At 49.4% G+C, this 23107-nt stretch overlaps 1 protein-coding gene across 6 annotated transcripts in view; it reads left to right on the top strand.

The window, feature by feature from the left end:
• Nucleotides 1-3304: 3304 nt before the first annotated feature.
• Nucleotides 3305-23107, top strand: part of SGSM2 (small G protein signaling modulator 2) — a 142076-nt gene continuing 122273 nt past the window's right edge. For 3 of the 6 annotated variants that reach the window (XM_084650857.1, XM_084650860.1, XM_084650859.1), the window contains exon 1: nucleotides 3306-3521. In XM_084650857.1, coding sequence (XP_084506983.1) covers nucleotides 3465-3521 — 57 coding nt within the window. In that variant the 5' untranslated portion in view covers nucleotides 3306-3464. Of the gene's footprint in view, nucleotides 3522-23107 lie in introns of all 6 variants that reach the window. The other 3 variants (XM_084650858.1, XM_084650862.1, XM_084650861.1) reach the window with 3 other exon arrangements.

Consider the following 23107-nt stretch of genomic DNA (forward strand, 5'->3'; position numbering starts at 1 on the left):
GTGGCTCGTGTTGAATTTTCATTGGTGTTAGAGATTTTTTTGAACTGACGCGTGTAAACCCAGAGTACACAATTCTAGCTCATGCATTGGTTCCAGGTCTCACCTCCAGCATAACATTCCTTGCACCACAGACATGTAATGCCAATTCTTGATCCGTAGGTTGTGGGCACTGTTAAGAGTGCTTGCCTTTCACCCATTTGACTAAGTCCATCTCCCTACAAATACAGGCTAAACTAGAGTGTCCATCTGATGCCATTCTCCCTATTTGTATGCAGTCTGCCTTTTTATAAGGACACCGTAGATATTTCCCTACATCACCATGTTATGATTTTTCTAATTATGATTATGATTTTTATTTCTATATATCCAGAGGCTGATATGGCTGTTTTTATCTGTACTAACTTCAGTGCTTTTCATGTTCACTGTAACAATTTATGATCTCTAGCTGATCAGCAATTCGGTGGTTCTTTTCAACAAAGGGTGAAACAAGTGAGATTTTTTTTCACAGCTACTCCTGCAAGATGCATTGACTGTCTAGAATGGTGCATCCTTTTTGGCGCTGTCTTAACCGTCTTGGGCATGTGTTCATTCGCCTAGCAGCTTAATTTAGCTGCTTCTTTTGCTGCTGGCACCTGTGTATTTTTTTTGTAGCCACCTGGTTGAGATTTCTAGTCTGAGTGTGGTTGGTATAGGAAGGAGCCTTTCCTCACTTCAACTGTTTTGTTCTTCCTTTCCTTCTAATGCCGGCAGTCTGGGTTTGCTACAATGTCAGACTCCCCCTATCGCTACTGCGTCATCGGTTCCAACCTCAGCCACAAACTACCATTGGTTCCCATAGTCCTCATGGAGAACTTGCTTATTCATGATTTGGCAGCTTCTACCCCGGCTTTATGATGCGGCCTTGGACATTATAAAACTCAAGAGCATGATGGCATGAAGCACCATAAGAATTCATGCTCTCCCTCCATTACCTGCTCCTGTGGCCCACTTGTTCCCACTTGTTGGGTGGGGCAGTGGTTCCTCGTGATTGGGGGATGTGTGTTACTCCTCTGCATCTATTTTGTTGTCATCAAGCTTCCATAGAGTTGTGTAATTTGCCACACAGATTGGGAAGCTGCTATTTTTTTCCTCTTCCGCCTCTGCTAATAGGGTTTCCATCTGTCACGCGCTCTGCTCCTCTATGCAGTCCAGATCAAGTTGCTCCCAATGTGAAGACTCTTCCATTCTCCTGAATATTGTATAGTGTGGTCAGTTGTCTCCAATGAGGATCTAAGTAGGCATGATATATTATGCACATTCCAGTAACACCTAGAGCCCCCAACAGATTTGGCCCCATTGCGCTAGGCACTGTACATTTTCAGAGATGGTCCTGCCCCACAGATTCCTAATTTCAGCTTTAGAAAAGCAAGCTTTTCTAAAACCCAAGTTCAGTAGAAATATTTCCTTTTTTTTTTAAAAAAAATGATGTCACTTAAAAATAAATATTCCCTGCAGTTTTGTGCTCAAAATGTTGTTGTTCTACCAGGATCTGAAAGTGAAATTGACTGTGAATCAAAGTGAAACTGACTAGTCCTTTGTAGTGGCCAAGATGACATTAAAACATGATAAAGTCTTTACAAATGTAATTTCTTTTAAATTTCAATTAAATCTAAAGTGTTAGCAAGACAGGTACATATTGGTTTTTTACCCTACTGCACTGCCCTTTTAAAAAACAAACAAAAAAACCCCCTGCTCCTGTAACATATGGTGAATATTTAAGCTTCTTTGAATTTTTCTAAGTCATAGCCTGTCCTCAGGTCCAGGTTTGCTCACTTGCTTTGTTTGGAATGAGTACAGCTCATTTCAGGCAATAAGTTAGCAATAGCTTTTTGGCAAAGGATGGAAGTGTAAGAAACGTGAGGGGAGACCAGAAGCTTCTAGGTACAGATACTTGCTACTTGTTTTGACTCTTTCAAAAAGCCTCAGCTGAGCTGCAAAGGCCCTGTTAGCACCCTTTGTTTGAAGCTGGGCCGAGCGTTTATTGCAAACAGGTGGCGCCAGTTTCCTTGGCAGTTTTACAAGGAGGAGGTGGGGTGAGGCTACTGTTTCTGGCCACGGTAGGGGCGAGAGCAAAACGTGAGAGGACCAACAGGTCTAACTTTCTGTTGAGAGCAGAAAGCCGTTTGTATGAATTGGGTCGCGGGTATAGAACATCCTGCTGGGCGTTGAGTGGGAGCTGGTAAATCTGCTAATTTAACTCAAGGGCCTTGATTTGATTTTTGCAATGGGATTGCCCACCACGGACTGCGGGGTCTGCGGTTACTGGCAGGTCGAGCAGAGAAAGCAGCTGTTCAGCGAGAACAAATCCTCTGCCTCCCGTCTCCAACGCCTCACGCGAACTAGCGCGAGGGGCAGGGGGGCGATACCCTGAGTACAGAATGTCCAGACCCGGCTTGTACGCTTCGCGCAGGGAGTCGAACGCGCCGCACCCTTCGTTGCCGTGGTTACCATGGAACGCTCCCGAGCTCAGAGTTCGACAGGGGAACGTTGGGTCGCTCGCTGCCGGGGGGCGGGGCCAGATTGTAGGGCCGAGGGCCTCAGGGATTTGGCGTTTCGGGGCGGGGGGGGGGGGAAGCTGCGTGTCGTTTTAAGGCCGCCTTCGAGAGTGACTAAATCAGCAGGAAATGTCAGTAAACAGATTTCTGGAGCCGGCGGGGGGGGGAGTCTGCTCCGCTGCCCTGGGCTGAGCAAGGCCGCGGGCGGGTGCCGTTCCTGGGGTTTTGCGTTTGTTACACGGCAGGGGTTTAAACATAAAATAATTTCCCCTTCTCCTCTCCCCCCCCAATTTGCGTGCAACGTGACCGTGCACCAGTGCCGGTGTCTTGCAGGGGCAGCCCTTGTTTCGGAAACGCGCCGCGCAGCCTCCTCGGGGGGGGGGCTTGGTGGGTTTCATTCGCCGCGGCGCAGGAGCCCCCCCCCCCGGGGGTTTTATTCCCGCTTGACGCACCCCCAGGTGCAACCAGCTTCCCCGGCTTGAAGGTGCCTTTAGCTCCGAGGGTCTCCGCCTCCCAAACCCCGCCGCTTTGTTTCCCCTTCCCGGCGGGCAGCGCTAGGTCCCGGGGGGGTAGGGGGGGCGCTTCCCCCTTGCTGCTGATCCTTCCCAGCTGCGGGGGGGGGGGGGCGGATCGCGCCTGCCAGGGTGCACCGGCTCCGGGCGTGTGCAGGTGTCAGCCGGTATCACACTGTTATTGTTGCCAAATAACGCCCCCCCCGGGGGCGGGGGCCGGGCCAGGACTCTGACGTCAGGCCGGAGGCTGGGAAGATGGCTGCGGAGAGGCGCCCAGGGCGGCGGCGGCGGCGGCGGCGTGGCTCTGCTGGGCTGGAGGGTGCGTGGCTGGGCCCCCGGGGCCGGGCCCCCGCCCCGTCCGCAGCGCGCTGAGCCCCCGGGGCCGGCGGAGCCCCCGGCGGCAGCCCCGGCCCCGGCCATGAGCGGCTCGGGGGATGCGGCGAAGGAGAAATTGCTGTGGAACGTCAAGAAGGAGGTGAGAGCCCGGGGGGGGCGGCCCCGGCCCCGGGGGGGCTGCGGGGTTCGGCCGGGGGGGGTCCAGGTTCCCTGCCCCGGCCCCTGGCGGAGCAGGGGGCATAACGGGGAGCAGTGAAAGCTGCCCCCCCCCAGTCTGCGGATCAGGGGGGTGCCCCGTTTGCAGTCCCGGGGTGCGGCAGCGCCCCCCCCCTTAGTGCCAGCCCCCCGTGGGGGGGGACGGAGGTCTGTGCTGGCCGGGGGGGAAATCGGTGCACCGGGGGTCTGGCGCCAAGGACGCACCGGTGCCACAAGGGGGCTGTGGCCGAGCCCAGACACACCCCCAACCCCAGCGCCTTTGGGGGATCAGTGAACCCCCCAGGCTCTTCCCGCAGTGGCTGGGGGAGGAAGCGGTGCAACACCCCCACCCAGCGCCTGTCTGCCCTGGGGAGGGTCAGTGGAATGAGCATCAAGGGGCTTCCCCCCCCCCCAGCAGCTCCTTAAACTAGGGTGGGGGGTGAGCCTGGGCACTAAGAGGGGAGAGAGCAGGGTTGGGGGGACGTGCCCGGTTAGCTCAGGGGGCAGCCCAGGCTCAGCGGGAAGGGGAAAAACTCCTCCCCCCCCCACCTTGCCTCCGGTGACACTCCCACAGTAATGGGGGATCAGAGACCGGCTCATTCATAAAAGAAAGATGGAGACGTGCCCAGAAGGGTGCCGCTTCCGGATCCTTACGGCAGCGTCTTGACCTGGCCCCGTGTAGGCTCTTCGGGGCAGGGACTGGCTCACGCTGGGGGTGGTTTAATCGGTGCTGGATACGATGGAGTTCGGGCACATCTAGCGGGCAGCCGGGCCCAGGAGCTCTGCCGGGGGCAGTCGTGCGCGGGGCGCTTCTGTCGTCCCTCCACTTGTGCCGCCTGCTGTGGGTTAGATCGAAAGTGCAGCCCCGGTAATGCCGATTGACGTCCACAGAGCCGCAGATGCTGGGCGTCTGCACCAGGGTGATCAGCCGAGACGAGCCCCGGGTCAGGCTCTCGCTGGAATCAGTCGCGGAGCAAGCTCAGGCCTGAGAATGATGTCCCGAGGCTCCAATCCTGCAAATAACGACACCCATGCCAATTCGGAGGCGCTGACGGGGCGAACACCCCCTACCCCCCACAAGGTTATTGCACTTAAGGGTCCGTAAGCGGGGGAGTCAGGGGGGCAAGCCGTGGCCTCAGACCGCGCTAGCAGCGGCTGGGCTGATAGAGTACAGGATCCCTTTAGGCAGGGGTCACACACGAAATCAGTGCGACTGGCAACGCTCTGGACTGCTCTCCAGCTGCATGGCCAAAGTGCTGCTGAAATTTGTCCTGGCTGACCCACTATACAGACGGAAGGGTGGCTAGCCCATGTTGCAACCTGGCGCATGAGGGCAGGGGCCTGTTCCTGTACAGGAGCTCCTGGGAGTCCACCGACACTGTGCGGGTAAAAGAGAGGGGAGACTCCCTAGCTGGGGGACTGAGCGGGGATGAGAACAGTGTCCCTGCTGGTAGCAGGGACTGGAATTTGCTCTCACCGCTAACCCCCAAGAAATGTCTGAATTGCCACTCCTGACAGATGCCTAGCATTAATCATGGGAGTTGTCCGGTTGTCTTGACGAGCGCACACCCATGAATGAAGTTTCCTATGGATTTAAGAGTTTGCAGGATTGGGACGTTAGGGCTTGTCTACACTTAAAACGTGGTAGCACTTCAGTGTAGACACTACGCCAGCGGGAGTGTGGGTAGTCCACCTCCCCACAGACAGTAGCTCCGTCAATGGCAGAATTTTTCTGTCAGCCTGGTGCGGTCTCCATGGGAACTTAGGTTGACTTCACTACACTGCTCGGAGGTGTGGATTTTTCGCACCCCTGAGCGATGTAGTTATGCCAGTCTCATTTCCTAATGTAGACCAGGCCTTAGCGAGCGTAAAACGTCGCTATCTGAGGTCAAGAACATAATCCAGGATCCTGTTTGTGAGAAATAGCACTGGGCGAGTTCTATGTATTCTTTCTATTTCAGGATTCATAGGCCCAGGGCCCTGTTGATCTAGGCACTGTGCAAACACAGAACAAAAAGATGGTCCCTGCCCCAAAGATTTTACAATCTAAGTAAACGCTTTGGCCAAACGCTCCGGCTTTTGTTGCCAGTGAAAAATCAGGAGTCGCTGCTGGATTTTTGGTCTCAAGTGACAGGTTTAATATTGCAACAAAAAATTACGCTTCTGATGTGATGAATTTGTTTAATCTATTTGCCAATAAGGCTGAAAGAGTTAAGAGTTTGCCTAGAGTAAATAAAATAAAGCTCTGGCCAGATTGAATTAAAATGTAATTTCCCTCCAGGAGGCAATGAATGGGAAACAGAGGCTTTGTTCAGCTGCAGTTGTTTAACCCTTTCTACAGTTGCCTTTGTGACTTAGCAAAATAAGCAATCCAAGAATCTATCAGATCTGCACAGCCAAATTACTGAAGTTCATTTCATAATTGTGTTCCGAAAGGTGGCATTAGTGGGGCCAAAGTGCGGCTGCAGTTCTTAGCAAAAACTTTACCAAGCTGCCCCTCCACTTCAAGAAAGGAAATTTTGGAGAGTTGCATCTAATCTAATCTATTGGTTTTATACTGCTGCAGTGTCCAAGCCCCTTCTATGTAAAATCAGTAGCAATAATAAGGTTTCTAGTGTATTTCGTAAAGGGGTCATTTTGGGTTCTAGTGGCTGGAAGATGAAGTTGAGACAAATTCAACCTTGAAATAAGACTTAATTTCCGAGCAGCGAGGGTAGCTAAACATTGGAACAGTTTAGCAGGGGAGGTGGTGAACTCTCCATCACTTGAAGTCTTTAAAATGAGATGAGCTATCTTCCTAGAACGTGGGTTTTAATCCAGCTTCTGTGGGAGATTCTGCAGCCTGTGTGTACAGGAGCTCTGACTGGATGGTTGTGTGGTCTGTTCTGGTCTTAGAGTCTCCCTGTTCGTTCCCTTCCTTCATGGGCGAGGGTGAAAACAGGAAGCTCTGCATTGCCCTCAATGTGCTCATAACTCTGCTTTAAAATAGTGACTATATTCAAATCAAATCTCATGCTTCAGGTAGATGCCTGCAAGGGTCAGGAAGGAAATTTTTTCCCCAACGCACAATTGGCCTGATCTGTTCTGGTCTTTTTCACTTTCCTCTTTCTTAAATGCTTGTCTGCTGTGTCTTCATGGGGCCAGGGTCCAACTGATCACCAGATCTGGGATCAGGAAGGGATTTTTCTTACGGGTCAGATTGGCTGTGACTGTGTGTGTGTGGAAGAAGAGGGGGGAATAAGGCATGGGAGGGGGTTGCCTTCCTCTGCAGCATGGGGTATGGATCGCTTGCTGAGATCATATGGGCATATCTCATCTAATCAATCCCCTGCTGTTGCAGAGGCCTTGGTGGCACCTCAGTCTCTCCTGTTCTGTGCCTGTGTCACAGTTTAGTCTAACTCAAGTTACTGGGCCTCATGTAGGGGTATCTGGGTGCAATTTAATGGTCTGTGATATACAGGAGGTCAGACGAGTGATCTAATGGCCCCGTTTGCCCTTAAGCTCTATGAAACTACGAATCTGGCCGTAACTCACTCTTTTGCATAGATAAAGCTTTTATAAATCTCTCCACTCCTTTGTGGTATTACAAAAACATCACGTGGGTTTTTTTTTTCTGTGTTTAGGAACAATGTTTTTGGACATTCACATCTTGTAATGATGCTTCTTATCGTTATGTGGTAGTTTGCCTAAACATTTGTATGGCTGTGATCCGCTCTTGCTTAAATTAAATTAAGAAGGCTTGATCCTGCGTTCTTCGGGCACCCACAGTTCCCCGCTCTTTCAGCGGTTGTGCAAGGATTGGGTCCAAAGCATGACCACGAGGGGAGGGGTTTGTTTAGGGAGAGGCTAAAAAAGGCCAGTTTTGGAATCTGGGGAACCAGGGGTTAATTAGCCCTGTATTCTGTGGTGGGGTAGTTAACCCAGCATGAATCAGAATTGCATCCACATGAAATGGTGGGGAATAGACAATATTCCATTATCAAAGGCAACAATCTAGCACGTGATTAGTCATCCTCTGCATTTATCAATATTTTCACTAGCTAAATTAAAATATCTATAAGAATTTAGGGACTAGCAGACTGGATCACACCCAAGGTCCTGTTAATCCAGTATCCAGTCTCTAACAGGCCTGTACCAGTTGTTTCAGAGGAAGTTGCAAGACACCCTGCAGGAGGCAATTAGGGGTTAGCCTGCCCACAGGGAAGATTTCCTCCTGACCCACATTAGTAAGAGATTGTATTAAGCCCTGAAGCATGAGGTTTTATATCCCTTTCAAAACTCTTATAGTCTCTTCAACCAATTAAGATCAAAACCGCAGTCAGATGACTTTGACAGCAGCAGAGATAAGAGAGATTTCAGCAGTATCTTGACTTGACAGCCCAGAAAAATGGCTCTATTGATACGGAGACAGAATTGGGCATTGAACAAGGCTCAGTGATGAAGCCGTGGCTGAGCCGAAGTCAGCTTGCTTGTTGTAACTAATTAAGAATCTTAGTGGGGCTGGAGTTGCAAGGTTCCTGCTTCGTGCTTTTTCTTTTCCCTGACAAACCAGTCCTCCCGTGGTGCTAATTTCGCCCGTTGTTGTACAACAGACAGTTGCTCTTCCTCTGAACTGTATTAATAAAACCGGTGTCTTAAGACACAGCCTGTTTGTGGCATGTCTGACTTGTGTTGGGTCCAGGAAGCCCTGTCGTGCTGAGCTGGACAGATGCCCAGACTCTTCTATGCATAATTAATAAGGACATTTGGGATATGACCGTTCCTGCCAGTTATACGTTAGAGATGGAAAGGACCTATCAGCTCAGCTGATGCGTGAGCAACAGCATATTTGCGGTTTGTGAATAAGGCAGTAAGAAAACTATGAGCATGACTGGTCTTGGGCAACCGGTTGCGCGTCGTTGGGCCGCACCCGTATCTTGCCCTGTACCTGGCTTCTCTGCCTGTTTCCCTCAGCCGGGCTTTTGTGCTGATTTCCATTCTCCTCTCCTGTGCATGACACATGTCAGATGCTTTTGCCTTCTTTGTACTAAACCAATCTTAGAACGTGGATGTTCTGGGGGAGAGAGTGCAGGACTGGGAACCAGGAATGCCTGAGTTCTGCTGTCAGCTCAGACGCATCCTCCCTCCGTGTCCTTGGGCAAGTCACTTAACCCCCCTGGGCTAAAGAGGGATGATAGCATTGGCCTTCCAGGCGCACTTAGCATCAGGTTATGTAAGGTGCTTTGAAAGTGCCAGGTATTACTGGTCTAAGTGCCACCTATTATTGCTCCTGGACGTTCTTCTGGGGGTTCAGGTGCAGTATAATGTGTGTCCCCCTCCCCCCGCAAATAATGCCTGCAGCCTGGCCTGCTCCTGAGTAGAGCCCCATGAAATGCCTTTTTATTTTGTATAACTTTTCATTTTATTTTTTGGGGAATTTCATTTTGTTTCTTTTTATCCCGGGAGGGGGGGAGTCGAGGATCAGTTCCTGCCCTGGAGGGGGTGGGAGGTGCTGGGGGAGTGAGTGGCAGAGCAAGCCAGCCCTGCCTTCATCCTGCAGTGGTGGCATCTGCCCCACCCATTGCAGCCTGGTGCACAGGGTCACAGCACCACCCAGGTTTGGCCTGGCTTCCCCTCTGTCATGATGATGGGCTGCGGGGCGCGAGGGGGAGGCCGGATCTGAGCAAGTGGTGCTCCGACCCTCGCTCGCGATCTCCGGAGTGGGGCCCAGCCCCATGGGACAGGAGCCGCAGTAGCGAGTGCTGCGGTGGGGCGCTTTATACGTTGTTGTTTGTGTTGATTTGTATTTGCAAAAGACCCAGAGCTTGGCTCCTCAGTGCAGAACTCTCTTCGCGCAGACTGGATACCCCACCTGGCAATTTGCTTTGGTGCCAGTGGCATGGTAAATATCCCGGCAGTCTGTAGCTTCACAAACGGTAGCTGTTCAGCTGTTACATGGACGTGGGGGAAAGGCCGACGGAAGGGAGTGAAAAGCGGGGGAGGTCAGGTGGCAGAGTAGAAGGGCACAGATTCATGGCGGGAATCCAAACCCCAGGGTTGGTTTGTAACATGCAGGTGGGGCCCTGCCATTAGACGAGGCCAGACAAATCCCCACTTCTGAACAGCCACAAATGTTGGGTGGTTTGAAACCCAGACCTGAATCTCTTTACTGAAGCCCATCTTTAATGTACAGGTGTTCTGCTGGGATGATATTGGGTTCACTGCATACTCAGGATGGGGAAAAGCCCAGCATCATTCTAACAGTAATGCTTAGCTCTGATTATATAGCCTTCTTATCTAGAGATCTCTAAGTTCCTTATAAAGAAGGGTAAGTATTTATTATCCCCATTTTACAGATGGTGAAACCAAGGCACAAAACTGGATGTAATTTGAGCAAGGAGCCACAACAGTGCCAGAGCCCAGATATCGTGATTCCCAGCCCAGTGCTGTATCCACTAGCCCAAATGTCTCTTAGCCTCAATCTTCCCCTGAAATTACAGTATATGATGATGTGTTGCTCAAAACATGCTGTCATCTTCATTGGATCAAACTTTGGGGGCAGTAGGAGAGGGAAAAGGACAGGGTAGATTTGATTTAAATCAAAATGATTTGATCATCGTGATTAAATCGAGTCTTCCTGACTAGTGATTTAAATAGTTTTCTACATAAAAGCGCATTCTTGGTGGTGGTTATAACCTTAATACATATTCTTCACAACTCAGAGATGTAGGTTTCATTTTTAGAAGGTACACACTATACATTTTTAAACAGTGATTTATTTTGAAAACTTTTCAGATTAGTTTTACAGCTGTATCGGAAAATGAATGAATGATTGTTTGGTTATTTCATTTACCAAAGGTAATTGAAGCAGATATTTATGAAGTTTTTGGGAGTTGAACTATCTCCACTCCAACAGGATGATTATTAATATTTGGACGATTTTCTTGCCATGTTGTATTAGGAGGAGAACATCACCAGACAGACATTTACATTGTTTTATTTAACTAAAACAACAACATTATGTATTCTGGATTTTTTTCTTTAACAGAAAACATATAATATTTTAACAAAACAAGCATATGTCCCTCGCTCCTCACATTTATCTCCAGACTTCTCCTTGTCCAGATCTATTCTGCCCCCCGCAATCTTCTATTCATTGAACTTTTTGAAACTTTGCACTTTTAGAGAGAGGTAAGGGATTGACTTTGTGTACACAAATCTGCAGAGGGACAATAGAGTTGACGTCTGTTATTTCTCACCTCTATATATATATATTTTTTATTTATTTAAAAATATTTTTGCTGTTAACAAGCATGTTATCTCTGGAGACACAAATCTACAGTTTGAGAACTGCAAAACTAAGCATCTCTGATGGTATCTTCTAGACTGAGTGTGAGTCCCATGGGGTAGGTAGAAAGATTAGCCTAAATAATCTATACAAAAGCCTGCGGAACCCCATAAGATGGGGTCCCTAATCCATGAACTGTTGAAACTCATTTACAAAACTTTTCTAAAACATTACATGAATATACTGTCTCATACTACAGAATTAGAATTTATAATCCCTATTCCATGATGAGATATCTTTGAGCTATAATGTATCTTAATTAAAATTATCTTTAGATAGGCTTTTTCCTCAAAAGGCATTTTATTAAAAAAATCCTATTTAAATAAAAAAAATCAGATTTTTTTTATTGATTTTTATCCATCCTGGAAGAGGAATAGCCATGTAGCGACTTAGGAGGCCTTGTAGCCTAGTAGATAAGGTAATTTTAGGCATTCAGGACTCCTGGGACACCGGAGACTTGGCTCCTATTCCCACCTCTGTAACTGGCCTGCTGAGTGACCTTAGGTGAGTGATTTCACCTCAGTTTCTCCATCTGTAAAACGGGGGCTAATTAGACTGACCTTCTCTGTAAAGTGCTTTGAGATCTACTGATGAAAAGCCCTATACAACAGTATTATTCTTAGTGAGGTTCAGTCTGCTGCTATATCTTTTTGGAAGTGCTGTAGACATTAAAACTTTTTTTTAAACCTGTTTGTCCGATGACGTTCCAGCCCGCACGTATCTCTATGTTGTAAATGTCTTATTTCCCCCCGTGCGACTGATGCTGTTGATTGAGTTTCTTTTTGATCACACTGAAGGTCATGTCATCCATGCCTAGGGATAAACACATTTATCCACCGTACCCATGAGGTGAGGGCTGCTTTCCTGCTTGGATTCGCTTCTGTTGCTGATACGCTGGCCCCAGCTTTGGTTTGTATTTAGTCTTGTAATGTTGCTTTTGGAAACAGCTGCAGGTGTCTGGCATCTTGTTTTGTTTTCTGGAGAATGTTGAAAAATCTGCCCCGATTAGGCATCATGCTTTGTTGCTTTCTTGACTTTAGCGCTCAGAGATATAGCATCGTAGTCAAGTTTTCACTGTCGGTTTATGATGGACTATATTAAAATTATATGGAAAATCTAAATGCGTTGCTTCCCGCAACATGTCTTATCGGTACTAGAGATACTGGGAGCAAACATGAACAGAAGGCAGTGTGGGCTAGTGTTTAGAGCAGGGATCTGCAAGATGAGATCTGGGTTCTCTTACAGTTTGTCCTTGGGCATGTCACTTAAAATCTCTCTCTCTCTCTGCCCCTCAGTTTCTCTATTTGTGATCAGCGAGGAACTTGGTGTGCTACTATGCTTTACTACGTATTTAATTGGGATACCACTGTGACAGCAAGGAATGAACTTGGATCCTTAAAAACAAAACAAAAACCCTACTACTAGAGTTGAAGAAAAATCTCCATTTTGCTATTAGCAGTATCCTCCTGCTCCTGAATCATAGACTTCTCCCACTTGAGATAAAAGAGAATCCCCGTTCACCGTTAGCGGTATAAGGCCTATTGCACAGTTGAGCAATTCTGATTTCATCCACTCGAGGCCAGTGGTGGTACCTATTAACCAGTTCATTCCAATACTTTCCCACCTTCTTTTGAAGGCCCTTTTGAATGCCTCTGATGTAATGCCCATGTCTGCACAAAATATAATTGTGGGCAAGTATCTGCAAGACGCGTTGGAGTCAAGGGAGAAAAACATCCAAAGCTCTGACCTGGAGTCGGATCACCCTGATCCCAGAGGGAATTAAGTACAGGTGTATCAAGCTCTTTGTGAAGGGTTTTCTGGGAGAAATCGAAGGGATCGTCAGCCCGGTGATCTCTCTCCTCCCTGCTCACAGTGGGAATTGGGACCCTGTTGAGCACCGCAGGAGACAAGGGGCTCCCAGCATTTCTGCTAATGGGGGTGCACATTCTCTGGATCCCCTCTTCCAAGCTTGCCTGCAGCGGGCTGCTGATTTGAAGATGCTACCGCTGGCTTTAATAGGATATCGTGAATGTTCCTTCTCAGAACGTGGCTCAGAAGGGATGTTACAGACCTTTAGATGAAAGCAAGAGCTGGAAGCTGCCTTGAAAAGGCTGCTGCAGCTTCTCACCTAATCGGGGCAGATTTTTATCTGGCATCATGTATGAATGGGCTAAAAATAGGTAAGGACTGGAACAGGCTTCCAAGGAGATTGTGGAATCCCCGTCACTGAAGGTTTTTAAGAACAGGTTAGACCATCACCCCTCAGAGACGGTCTGGATTTACGTGGTCCTGCCTCAGTGCAGGGGGGCTGGATTGGGTGACCCCCTTCCAGCCCTACATTTCTATGATTCTCTGACTTCATGCTGGGACTGAATTGCTGGCTACATTTGAATCAGAATTTTTTTGTTTGAATTCAGAGCCGTTGCTGGGCGCAGGCTGTTTTGGGCCCACGCCGTCCTCCTTTGCTTACCGCCCAGATGTCTGGAGACATGGGCCCTGTTGCTTTTCTCAGAGCTTTGTTCACGTGACTTAAGCGCTTGAGCAGCTGAGGAACATTACAGGAGAGTGAAGTTGCACGCGAGCCAGCCTCGAAATCACTAATGTCCTGCTCTCCCCCAGGCAAGCGAGCCAGCCTCGAAATCACTAATGTCCTGCTCTCCCCCAGGCAATACACCGACACGCTCTTTGTCTGGGATTCACAAAGTAGTGGCACCTAGCTCTTGTACAGTGCATCATGTCAGGAGATCTCAAGGCGGTTTACAAAGTGGATCAGTATCATTATTCCTATTTTTATATAATAGCCGGTGTGCTTTGCCTCCTCCATACCGCATCTCAAGCAGAGCAAGCTTGCTTACGTGGTGTGGTTTGGCTGGGAGTGACTAGGTGAGGAAAGAAGCTCCAAGGATGGCAAGTGAAAACCCGCATGGAGCCCATGGCTTTAACTTTCATGTCACGAAATGACCCAGTGTATTTCCAGACGACACTGCCATATGATGAGCACTGTAGGTTGGCCCTTGACGTTGCATTGAAAGTGATGACTACAGTCCAGGACAAGTGGAAAGCTGGCACATGGTCCAGATTTTGAGTTTAAAGAGAGAGAGCCAGGAAGTTTAAGGCAAAATCGTGGGTTTTGTTCATACCTGTATCTGAGTGTATGAGTTTATATAAATCACTTTTGTCTACTAAACAAATCAGTGACCTGTTTGTCTTAACCCAAACATTGTAATATCTGCCTAGTGCATGAGACTCTGAAAGTGAAACTGACTAGTTCATTTTTATGGTCCAAGCCAAATGGAAGTGTTGAAGGTAGATATCATGTAGGATTTTAAGAGTTAGGGTGGGGCTTTCAAAGGCACCTATGTAACTTTCAGTGAGACTTTTGCTCCTAAATCGTCTAAGTGCCTTTGAAAGTTCCACCCATAGGTTTCCTGTTTTTTGGGTTTTTTTTAAAAAGCTTTGTTTTTAATCCACTTAAGTTTATATTATTATAGGGGAAGCGGGTAGTGACTCTGGTAGGTGGGTTGCCAAACACTTACCATTATAAAAGAATCTTGCAATACTTTTTTTTAAGAGCTCTAACACCTCCATTGTTTGCAGCCTATGAAATTCAGCGCGGGGGAAGCCTTTGGCTAGAGAAGTGCCTTTTCTTTGTCCCAAGGAATTCCATTTAGGTTTTGCTGAGAGAGAAACTCAGACAAATCGCCATGTCTACTCTCTGACTGCATTCCTTGAGAGAATTTTGGCTAAAACTGGTCAGTAAACAGGATGAATCTTTCATGAAATTTGGAGGGGGAGACAACCTTCAATATAGCTTTAATTCTGCCCCCTTATGCATATGCGTTGTGGTCCAGCCGTTAATTATATTATCATATACTAATTTTTTCCAAAGGAACCCTGCTTCATTCAGTCACAGAATGGGCGCACCAGGGGTCAGAATTAAGGTTGCAAAGACAGCCTTAAATCTGGTGTTTTCAAGCTTTGGAATGCTCAACTTTGCAACCTAAATAATGTTCTTTGTGGATGTAATCATTAATCACACTCTGTGTAGAGGCTGCAACCCGAGCATTGGCACTGAACGTACACCGAGTAAGAGGCAGCCTTTCCCCTGAAGATTTCATAGTCTACATGGACCGACAGAGGGTGAGAGGGGGAACAGAGACGCAGGGATGTAAAGTGAGGGTTTGTCTACATGGTGCTTTAATCTACCCCGCAGGGGTGTAAATTTTAGTTCGCTAAACGTTCCCTAGTGTATGTCAATGTCGTTCCACGGGTGCACTGGGGAACTTTTAGTGTATGACAGCAGGGTCCCCGTGGGCCAATTAGTGTGCAACATGCTAGTGTGGATTGAAAGTTACACCTCACTAAACCAGGTATAGACAAGCGCTGACTTGCCCAAAGTCAAACCAGCCGGTCAGTGGCAGGGCCAGGAAGTGTCCCCCGATCTCCTGGCTCCCAGTCCAGTGCTCTTTCCACTAGATTGTGCTGCCTCTCAACAATGGTACATATGTAGGATTTCCAACCTGGCAGCATCACTTTATGTAGCTTGCAGTATAACTGCTAATGCCTGACTGTTACATCACACATGTTGCTCTTGTATTCTCCTCTCCAGTCTCAAATAATGTGGTTACCCATCTCCATGGGGGCGTTCTCAAAGGCTGCTTCCCTTCACTCGCTCCTTAAAGCAGCAGTCCATTTCCCATGTCACATTATTTCCAAATCGCCTCAAACTTTAATGATCTTCTAATATTTTTTTTCACTGCTTATACTGAATCTATTGAAATTCAGTTCTCTTTTGTGCCAAATGGCTTGAAATATATATATAAATATTTTATTTCCCGTCAAACCTTTCAGTTGAATCCTTTTGGAAAGGCTTACTGATGTATTTGCTTTTTTCGCGGGTGTTTCCACTGGTAAAGAATTTATTTTGTTGACTCTAGTAGAGAGAGAGATGTAATATAAATTGAAGATTTGACTCAACTGGGCTTCATGCCGAGGCTGGCTATAAGTCTGTGTTTCAAACGTCTCTCTCTCTGCTGGAAAATCTATTGTGAGAAGGAGGCCCATAAAGCAGGCTTTTTCCAGCTCTTTATTTGCTGCTTACTGAAATGGTGCTTTTGCCATGACTGTACTCAAACCAAGCTCTCGTTCCAGCTGGGAAACGAATATCAGAAGGATAACCTTAGCGGCTTCCCTCCTGAAAGATCCCAAAGCACTTTAGGAACTGGAATTGTTTTTCTTGCCACTGAAATGCAGCTGCTTCTAGGATGAACCATGGCATCTGTTTGACATCCCCCCCACCCACCCCCCCCGCCGCAGTGCCAAGCAGCTCTTGAGCAGAGGAAGTGAAGAATTGGTCCAACTGAGACTGATGGAGTACTCAGTAATTACCCCAGCTGAAACTGGCCAGGATGCTGGGGTAAATGCTGCCTCTTGAAAGAAAAATGATGTGGATTTTAGACAACAGCAAGTGACCAGAAGCCCAGGTCTGGGTATTGTCCCCAGCACCCGCAACGCTGCAGTGTCCTGTGATAGCCCTCCACCCTGGCGTGATGTATGGGGGGAGTGTCCCCTACTGAATCACCAAGCCTATTTCCTGCAGCACCTCGGTGATCTTTGGAGCCCTCCAATCTGAGCACTAACCTGCTTATAACTTGCCTAGTGTGAGTGGAGTTTCTGCGTCGTGGCTCTTAAAAGCAGACTTGTCACAGCTGTGAGAAACAAGACGAGTAACTTGGTCGTACGCTGTGTTCATATTCAGTCTTAGTGACACAAACACAAGTGTGGGGTACATGGCACCCTGCTGGCACCAGGGCTACCGACAGTGCTAAGTAATTATTTAAGTAAGGCCCTAATCCAGACCCTTGCAACCCGACCCGAAGCCAGTGGGATCCAACCTGCTCTGGCTCGGGCCAGGTCGTCTCCGATCCCCTCCTCCGGCCCATGGGGTCGGCTGAGTGTCAGCTGCATGCCCTGTTCCTGCCAGCGGCCGGCACCTTGCTTTGCTGTGCGCACTGCGGAGGGAGGGTGCCGCAAGCTGCAGGGCCTCTTGCTCCACAGTGCGGGCGGGACACAGCCAGGTGGTGGTGGCCGGCAGGAATGGGGCACACAGTTGCCACCGCGCTGACCCAGCTGGCAGGAGGCAGCTGAAGGAGGATTGTGGGCCCGGGGCAGCAGGAACCCCCCCCCCCGGGGGGCCAACCCCCAAACCTGAGGCAACGGCATTGACTCTGGTTTGGGGGGGAGTTGCTGCCCTTCGGTGTGTGGTGCTGAGCCAGTGTGGGGAGCGGCCAGCTGGCTGGGGTTGGGGAACAGGCTGTGGGAAGATGAAAGGGGCGGGGGGCAATTACCCCAGTGGCTCCGCGGAGGAAACAAAGTCAAGAAAATGGAGTCCAGGCCGGTGGTTAGGCCCTTGCAGCTGGCCCCGGACCTGAACACGACAGGACCTGACTACAAGTGTCGGGTTTGGGTCAGGTATGAAAACAACATGACACACGGATCCGGTTTGGACTGGCCGTGATCTGGAGGGGTTTGGGTCGGGCTTTAAAAATAGGCCCGAGCAAACTTCTAATCCTGTACTGGCTTCCAGTGATTTCAGTGATGCTGCTCAGCCTGGGTGAAGTGAAGCATGTGAGTGTTTGCAGGAGCCGGGCCTTAGCCACTTGCGTTCCCCAGCTCCAGGGAAAAGAGACTTCAAATTGTCCGGAAATGTTCATTTCTAGCAAATCCGGTTTCAGACCCCCCCCCCTTTAAAGGGTACGGATGGTGGGCCAGCTGCCCTCTGTTGGGCCAAGACACCTCCCTGCAGAAGTGGGCCAGCAGCAGTCCCATGACAATCAGTAGATTTCTCTGTGTGGAAACCCTCAAGCCCGCTGTCGTCAAGGGATCAGGGCAGGGTTAGCTGCTTGCCAGGGGACGAGTTGTGCGCGGCCTCGGGAGCGATGAGGAATTGTGAATGATGGAGGGACTCCGGAGGCCGCACAGGCACGGCGCACAGGGGAGGGTGATGAGGTGAAACGTGCAGATTGAGTGATGTGTGGAAAGCCCCCCTAGGGCTGTGTTTTTCCTGCTGCCAGAGTGCGACCTCTGCCCTCAGACTCCGAGGGGAGTGATTGCCAGTTCGAGGTATTGCAGGTAACCACCTTTCCTTCCAGCAGCTCTTCTGTCTTGTGGCCGGGTCACAGAAGGGACTGTGTGAGCACTTTTCAGCCCTCGACAAGGCACTTAAGCACATGCCTCACTTAGAGCACGTGGGTGGTCTGGTTGTCCTCAGTGGGCATCGTACTGGGTCACAGACCTGGCCCAAAGCAACACCCGCTGCTGTGGCGTATCAGTCGGGGTAGGCAATGATGCTGAGCAGGAAAGACCCGAACGCAGGAAGAAAAGAGGAAGAAATTAAAAGGGGGCGAGAAAACAGCATAGAAAATGGTGCGGAGAGTTAAAGATCCAGACTTCTGTTTCTAGGAGACGATTAGCTATGTCTGTCTTCCCCTAATGTCAGCCCTGGTCCTGCAAACTGTTAGCCGTGCCCGCCAGATTGCTCGTGCACTCACGTGTGAATGGGCGTGCAGAGTCCAGCCCTTAGACGTCAAGGAACGTCTAAGCTTTAGCAGTTTTAAGGTCTGTCAAAATAGTGCCTCGGTTAAGATAAGTAGTCTGGATCTTGTGCGCTAGCAGGGGCTGGGATGGTTACCTTGTTTGCAGGGTTTTTAAGAGTTGTTTTGTTGTTGGATTTAAAAACAAAACCCTAAAGACATCCCTTCTTAGGGCTGGTTTAGTAAACGCTTCTTTAAAACCATCCTTTAGACCGATGTTTGGTGTTCACTTACCTCTGAAGAACTTGGCCACTGCAGGAAGTAGGATATAGAGCTAGACGGAGAGTTAGATAGTGGGGTGGATTAGAGCGATGATGTATAATAATAATACAGTGCACTCAGACACGCACATTTCATCCAGGGATCTAAACTCCCTGTTCAGAGGTGAGTGTTAATATTCCTGTTACAGAGCATCTGTGTAATATTTTTCACCCCTAGATTACAAAGTGCTATACTCGAGCAGGAAAGTTATGAACATCCTCGTTATCTAATAGCTGGTGAAACGGATGCATATAGAGTTTAGATGACTTGCCCAAGAGCGAACAGCAAGTCAGTGGCAGAGGCGGAAGGGGAATCCAGGTCTCCTGACTTCTAGTCCTGGGCTCTATTTACTGAGCCATGCTGCCCCCTTGTAACAGGAAGTAACATTCCCATTTTGTGAGTGGGGAAACCGAGGCACAAGGACTGAGCGCCTCAGCTCCCCCGATTTAGCTGTCGTTGTGGGTGCTCAGCCTTGGAATGATCTGCCCACAGTGCCCCTCTGAGTCAGTAGCAGTCACAGGAAGCCAAAGCTCTCATTGCTGGTGTCTGATCCCTTTCTGCTCTCATCACCGCAGTCCGTCAGCACTAACAGTCGTTACCATGGTGAGGTTAAAGCATTATCCCTGTTTTACAAAGGAGGCACTGAGTGATGAAGTGACCTGCTCAGGGTCACACAGGATATGTCTGCACTGCACACTCTGACTCACTTGGAGCCCAGCCCCGCTCCCACCTCCTCCCCCCCACACATACGTCAATCTGACTTGGCTCAGCCAGCACTCAGGACCAGGGTCCTAGGTCGCTGCTGGGCGGGTGGGTCAGAGCCCAAGTACTGCTGTGACTGGTCCAATCCCTGTCATTTCGCAGTGTGGACCCAGCTCAAGCCCCAGACCTGAATCAGAAGGTCTGCCTAGTATGGGCTTGGAAACACCCAGTCCACCATCCTGGGTCCCACAGATCTGGGTTTAAATGGAGTGTGACATACTCCCAGGGCATCTGTTGTCATGCCAGGAACTGAACCCAAATTTCATGCTGGTCAGTCCAATGCAGCAAACCAGGGGTTCGAAAACTTTTTTTGCTGGGCCCCGCTTTGAAAATGCTTCAGGCTGTGACGACCCTTGTGATAGCAAATGACTGTACGTACTCACAGGGGCATACTCATGGTATTTCCACCCTTCCTTCTGCGCTGCTGCTGGCTACCTTCAGAGCTGGGCAGCTGGAGAGCGGCGACTGCTGGCTGGGAGCCTAGCTCTGCAGGCGGAGTCACCGCCAGCAGCATCCATCTCTGCCTCCCCATAGTGATTGTAATACCTAGACTTCTCCCTCTAATCCCGGTAATTTTTTTTGTGATCTCACAACACCCCTCCTCCTCCACAGTAGCCTTGCAACCCGCTTTTGGGTCAGGATGCCCAGTTTGAGAAATGCTGGTCGAATTGCAAGATCATCCCTCCCTGCTAGCCAACCTTCTCTCCTGGTAGAGCCTACAGCCTGGATTTGCTATGCCAAGTCCCGCTGGATTCAGAGCGGTTCACTAGTTTAAACAGGTCTCTGTGGGGGGCGGGGGAAGGGGCTAACGTTTCTGGTAACAAGATTAACTTACAGTTTGCCCAGATCTTCTCTAGAGTCTCTGCATGGGTGTCTGTACGGGTTTAGGTGTGAAAAGCCTGATTTCAAGCTGCCAGCAGACCGCATGGCAGAGGACGGAATAATTCCCTATCTAGAAATGTTCTCCAATTTCTAGCCTTTAAAAAAACCCAAGAACACTGTTTCTTCGGATCACAGAGAAGAGATTGTCTTGGTTCCCTGCCCCTGGAGCTTCTGAGAATTATGTGGCGACGACGAATAATGTATTCCGGCTTCTGACATTTATCGTCTGCTTTTCCTGCCCTGAAAGCACTTCCTATTAAGGTTCACAATCTCCCCAGAACATTTGTGAGGCTCGCTCTGCCTTTAAATCGCTGTTGTGAGTAGAGACTGTGCTGGAAATGGCCTTCTGCGGCGATATGTAATTATTTTCTCAGACCTCTGACCTGAGGAGAGATTGCCGGGTGCTTTTAATACAGGTAACCAAATGGGGAATCAGAATGTTTTGCTGTATCTTATTGGTGGGTCAGTTCAGAGGGAAGTCGGACAGTTCTCTGGAAACGCCTGATTATTGGAAGCGGCCTGGGAATCAAGAGATCTGGGCTGAGTTCTGAAGACTTCCTGTGGTATCATGGGCAAGTCACTTAGTTGCTCTGTGCCTCAGTTTCCACATTTGCAAAATGGGAACCACCACCCTTCCTTTCTCTCACCCTCTGTCTGTTTTGCTTGTACGTACTTTGGGGTCTTTTACAACGTGTGTGTGTGTACAGCGTCTAGCACAATGGTGCCCCCGTCTTGGCTGGCACTTTTTGGTAGTACTGCAATAAGAGTAATTGAGAAAAAGAACGGAAGAAAGTCAAAGGCAGATAAAGGCTTCTGCAAGTAATGACCTGCTTTGCTGGATGTTTAGATCAGTGAAGTGCCCTTGGTACTAAATCTGCCCCTTTTAAATGCTCAGAGCCTAATTTCAGACATTACAATGTCAGCCCTGCATGATGTGGCTCGAATTTCCCGTAAATGTATCCACTGGTATAACACATGCTATAAGTCACACTCGGGTCTCAAGTGGGCATAACAGTGAGATGTCGGTTAATGAAGTTATTGGTAACACTCGGATTTAGTACCAGCGTTGAGGGTTTATAAAAACATTGGCAGAGAAGATTGTACATGAGGAGTTGGGCCTCCAGGGCTCTGTTCCCAGCTTTGTGTCATATGTGAGCTTGAGGTAGCCACTTAGCCTCTCTGTGCCTCACTTTCCTTTTCTATAAAATGGGGATAACAACACTGCCAGACAGAGACAACCCGGGCCTGCCGATAGTGGGGGGCCAGAGTGAGAGCAGCCGGCTTCAGTAGTGTTACTGAGCATGCTTGTTTTTCACCTTCTGCCTACGTCTGCCGACACAGGCTCTGTCCCAGTATAATCTACGGATGGAAAAGTGCTGTCGAAGAGCTAGGTATTTTTAATTCTTGTTTGCAGTGTTCCCTCTAATTTTTTCCACCCATGTGCGGAATGAATTTTGTTATGTGCCCCAAGATGGAGGTGATGTGTGACACATCACCTTCATATCGGTGCACATAACAAAATTCATGTGGTGGGGGAGGGGGCTCAGGGATGGGGGGCGGGGGAATGAGCAGTTTGGGGTGTGGGAGGGGGCTCAGGACTGGGGCAGAGGGTTGGGGTGCAGGGGGATGAGGCCTCTGGGGTGGGGCCAAGGATGAGGGGTTTGGGGTGTGGGAGGGGGCTCAGGGCTGGGGCTCAGCTCAGGCTGGGCTGGGCCAAGAGAGAGGCTCCTCTCCCCCGGCCGCAGCAGGTCCGTGCTGGGGCCAGGCCAATGGAGGGGCGCCTCTCCCTGCCGCAGCCCTGAGCCCCTGTGCTCGGTTTAAAAGGCAGCTGCATGGCTGCGCAGCTCAGAGGGAACTTAGGTAGGGGGTGACTTAAAAAAATGAAGCAGATAAATTGGAAAACCCTCTACCAGGGGCACAGTTCTGCTGGTATAAGGGTGCCTAGTGCTGGCATAGCTCCTAATACAGTGATACGCTGGTAGAAGGCCCCTTTAAGTTCTGTCTATACTGGGAGCGTTTTCCTGGTATAGTAATTCCATTCTATTCTCCTGGCCAAGCAAAGCGAGTGCAGAGGCAGCCTAGGCCTGTAAAGCCGGGCTTTTCCCCAGGATAGTAAAACCACCTTCCCTGCGTGACGCAAGGACTCCTGGTGAAAGCCCGCTACGTCCTGTACAACGACATCCATACCTGGGACTTCCGCCAGCACGGCTGTGTTGCTTGGGCATCAGAGCTTGACCGACAGAAGGCTGCGGGGGGGGGGGGGGGGGGCCGTATGCTGCTGTAATGCCCCCCGTTCCCTACGCCGCTCTTGGGTGTGGATGAGCCTGGGCACCGAAAGCTCGTTAGGGTGGAGGTGAACGCTTTTCAGGGTGTGCAGTGCTTGGCGCTGTCCACTGATTGGGACCTCTGCGTGCGACAGCCGTTCAAATAGTAAAATCACTGCGGTAGCTGTTCCCCTCTCCCACTAGAGGATCTGGAGTCTCTCTCTCTCTTTTTAAACTGTATTCTTCCCCCTTTTTTCTTGTCCCCAATGAGGTGTGTTTATGCAGTGACGCTCTGAGTCCTCTATTCCTCTAAAGCCCATCTCTTCCCTACAGTATTGAACATAATAGAAGGTGACTTGATTTCTCCATCTTCCCTGGCTCTTGCTCATCTCCTGCTAAAACCATGACTGCCTCTGTGGCTATCGCTTTCAGAGCGGGGAGA

The sequence above is a fragment of the Lepidochelys olivacea genome (genome assembly GCF_965140295.1).
Source record: "Lepidochelys olivacea isolate rLepOli2 genome assembly, chromosome: 17".
In the NCBI taxonomy this organism is placed as follows: domain Eukaryota; kingdom Metazoa; phylum Chordata; order Testudines; family Cheloniidae; genus Lepidochelys; species Lepidochelys olivacea.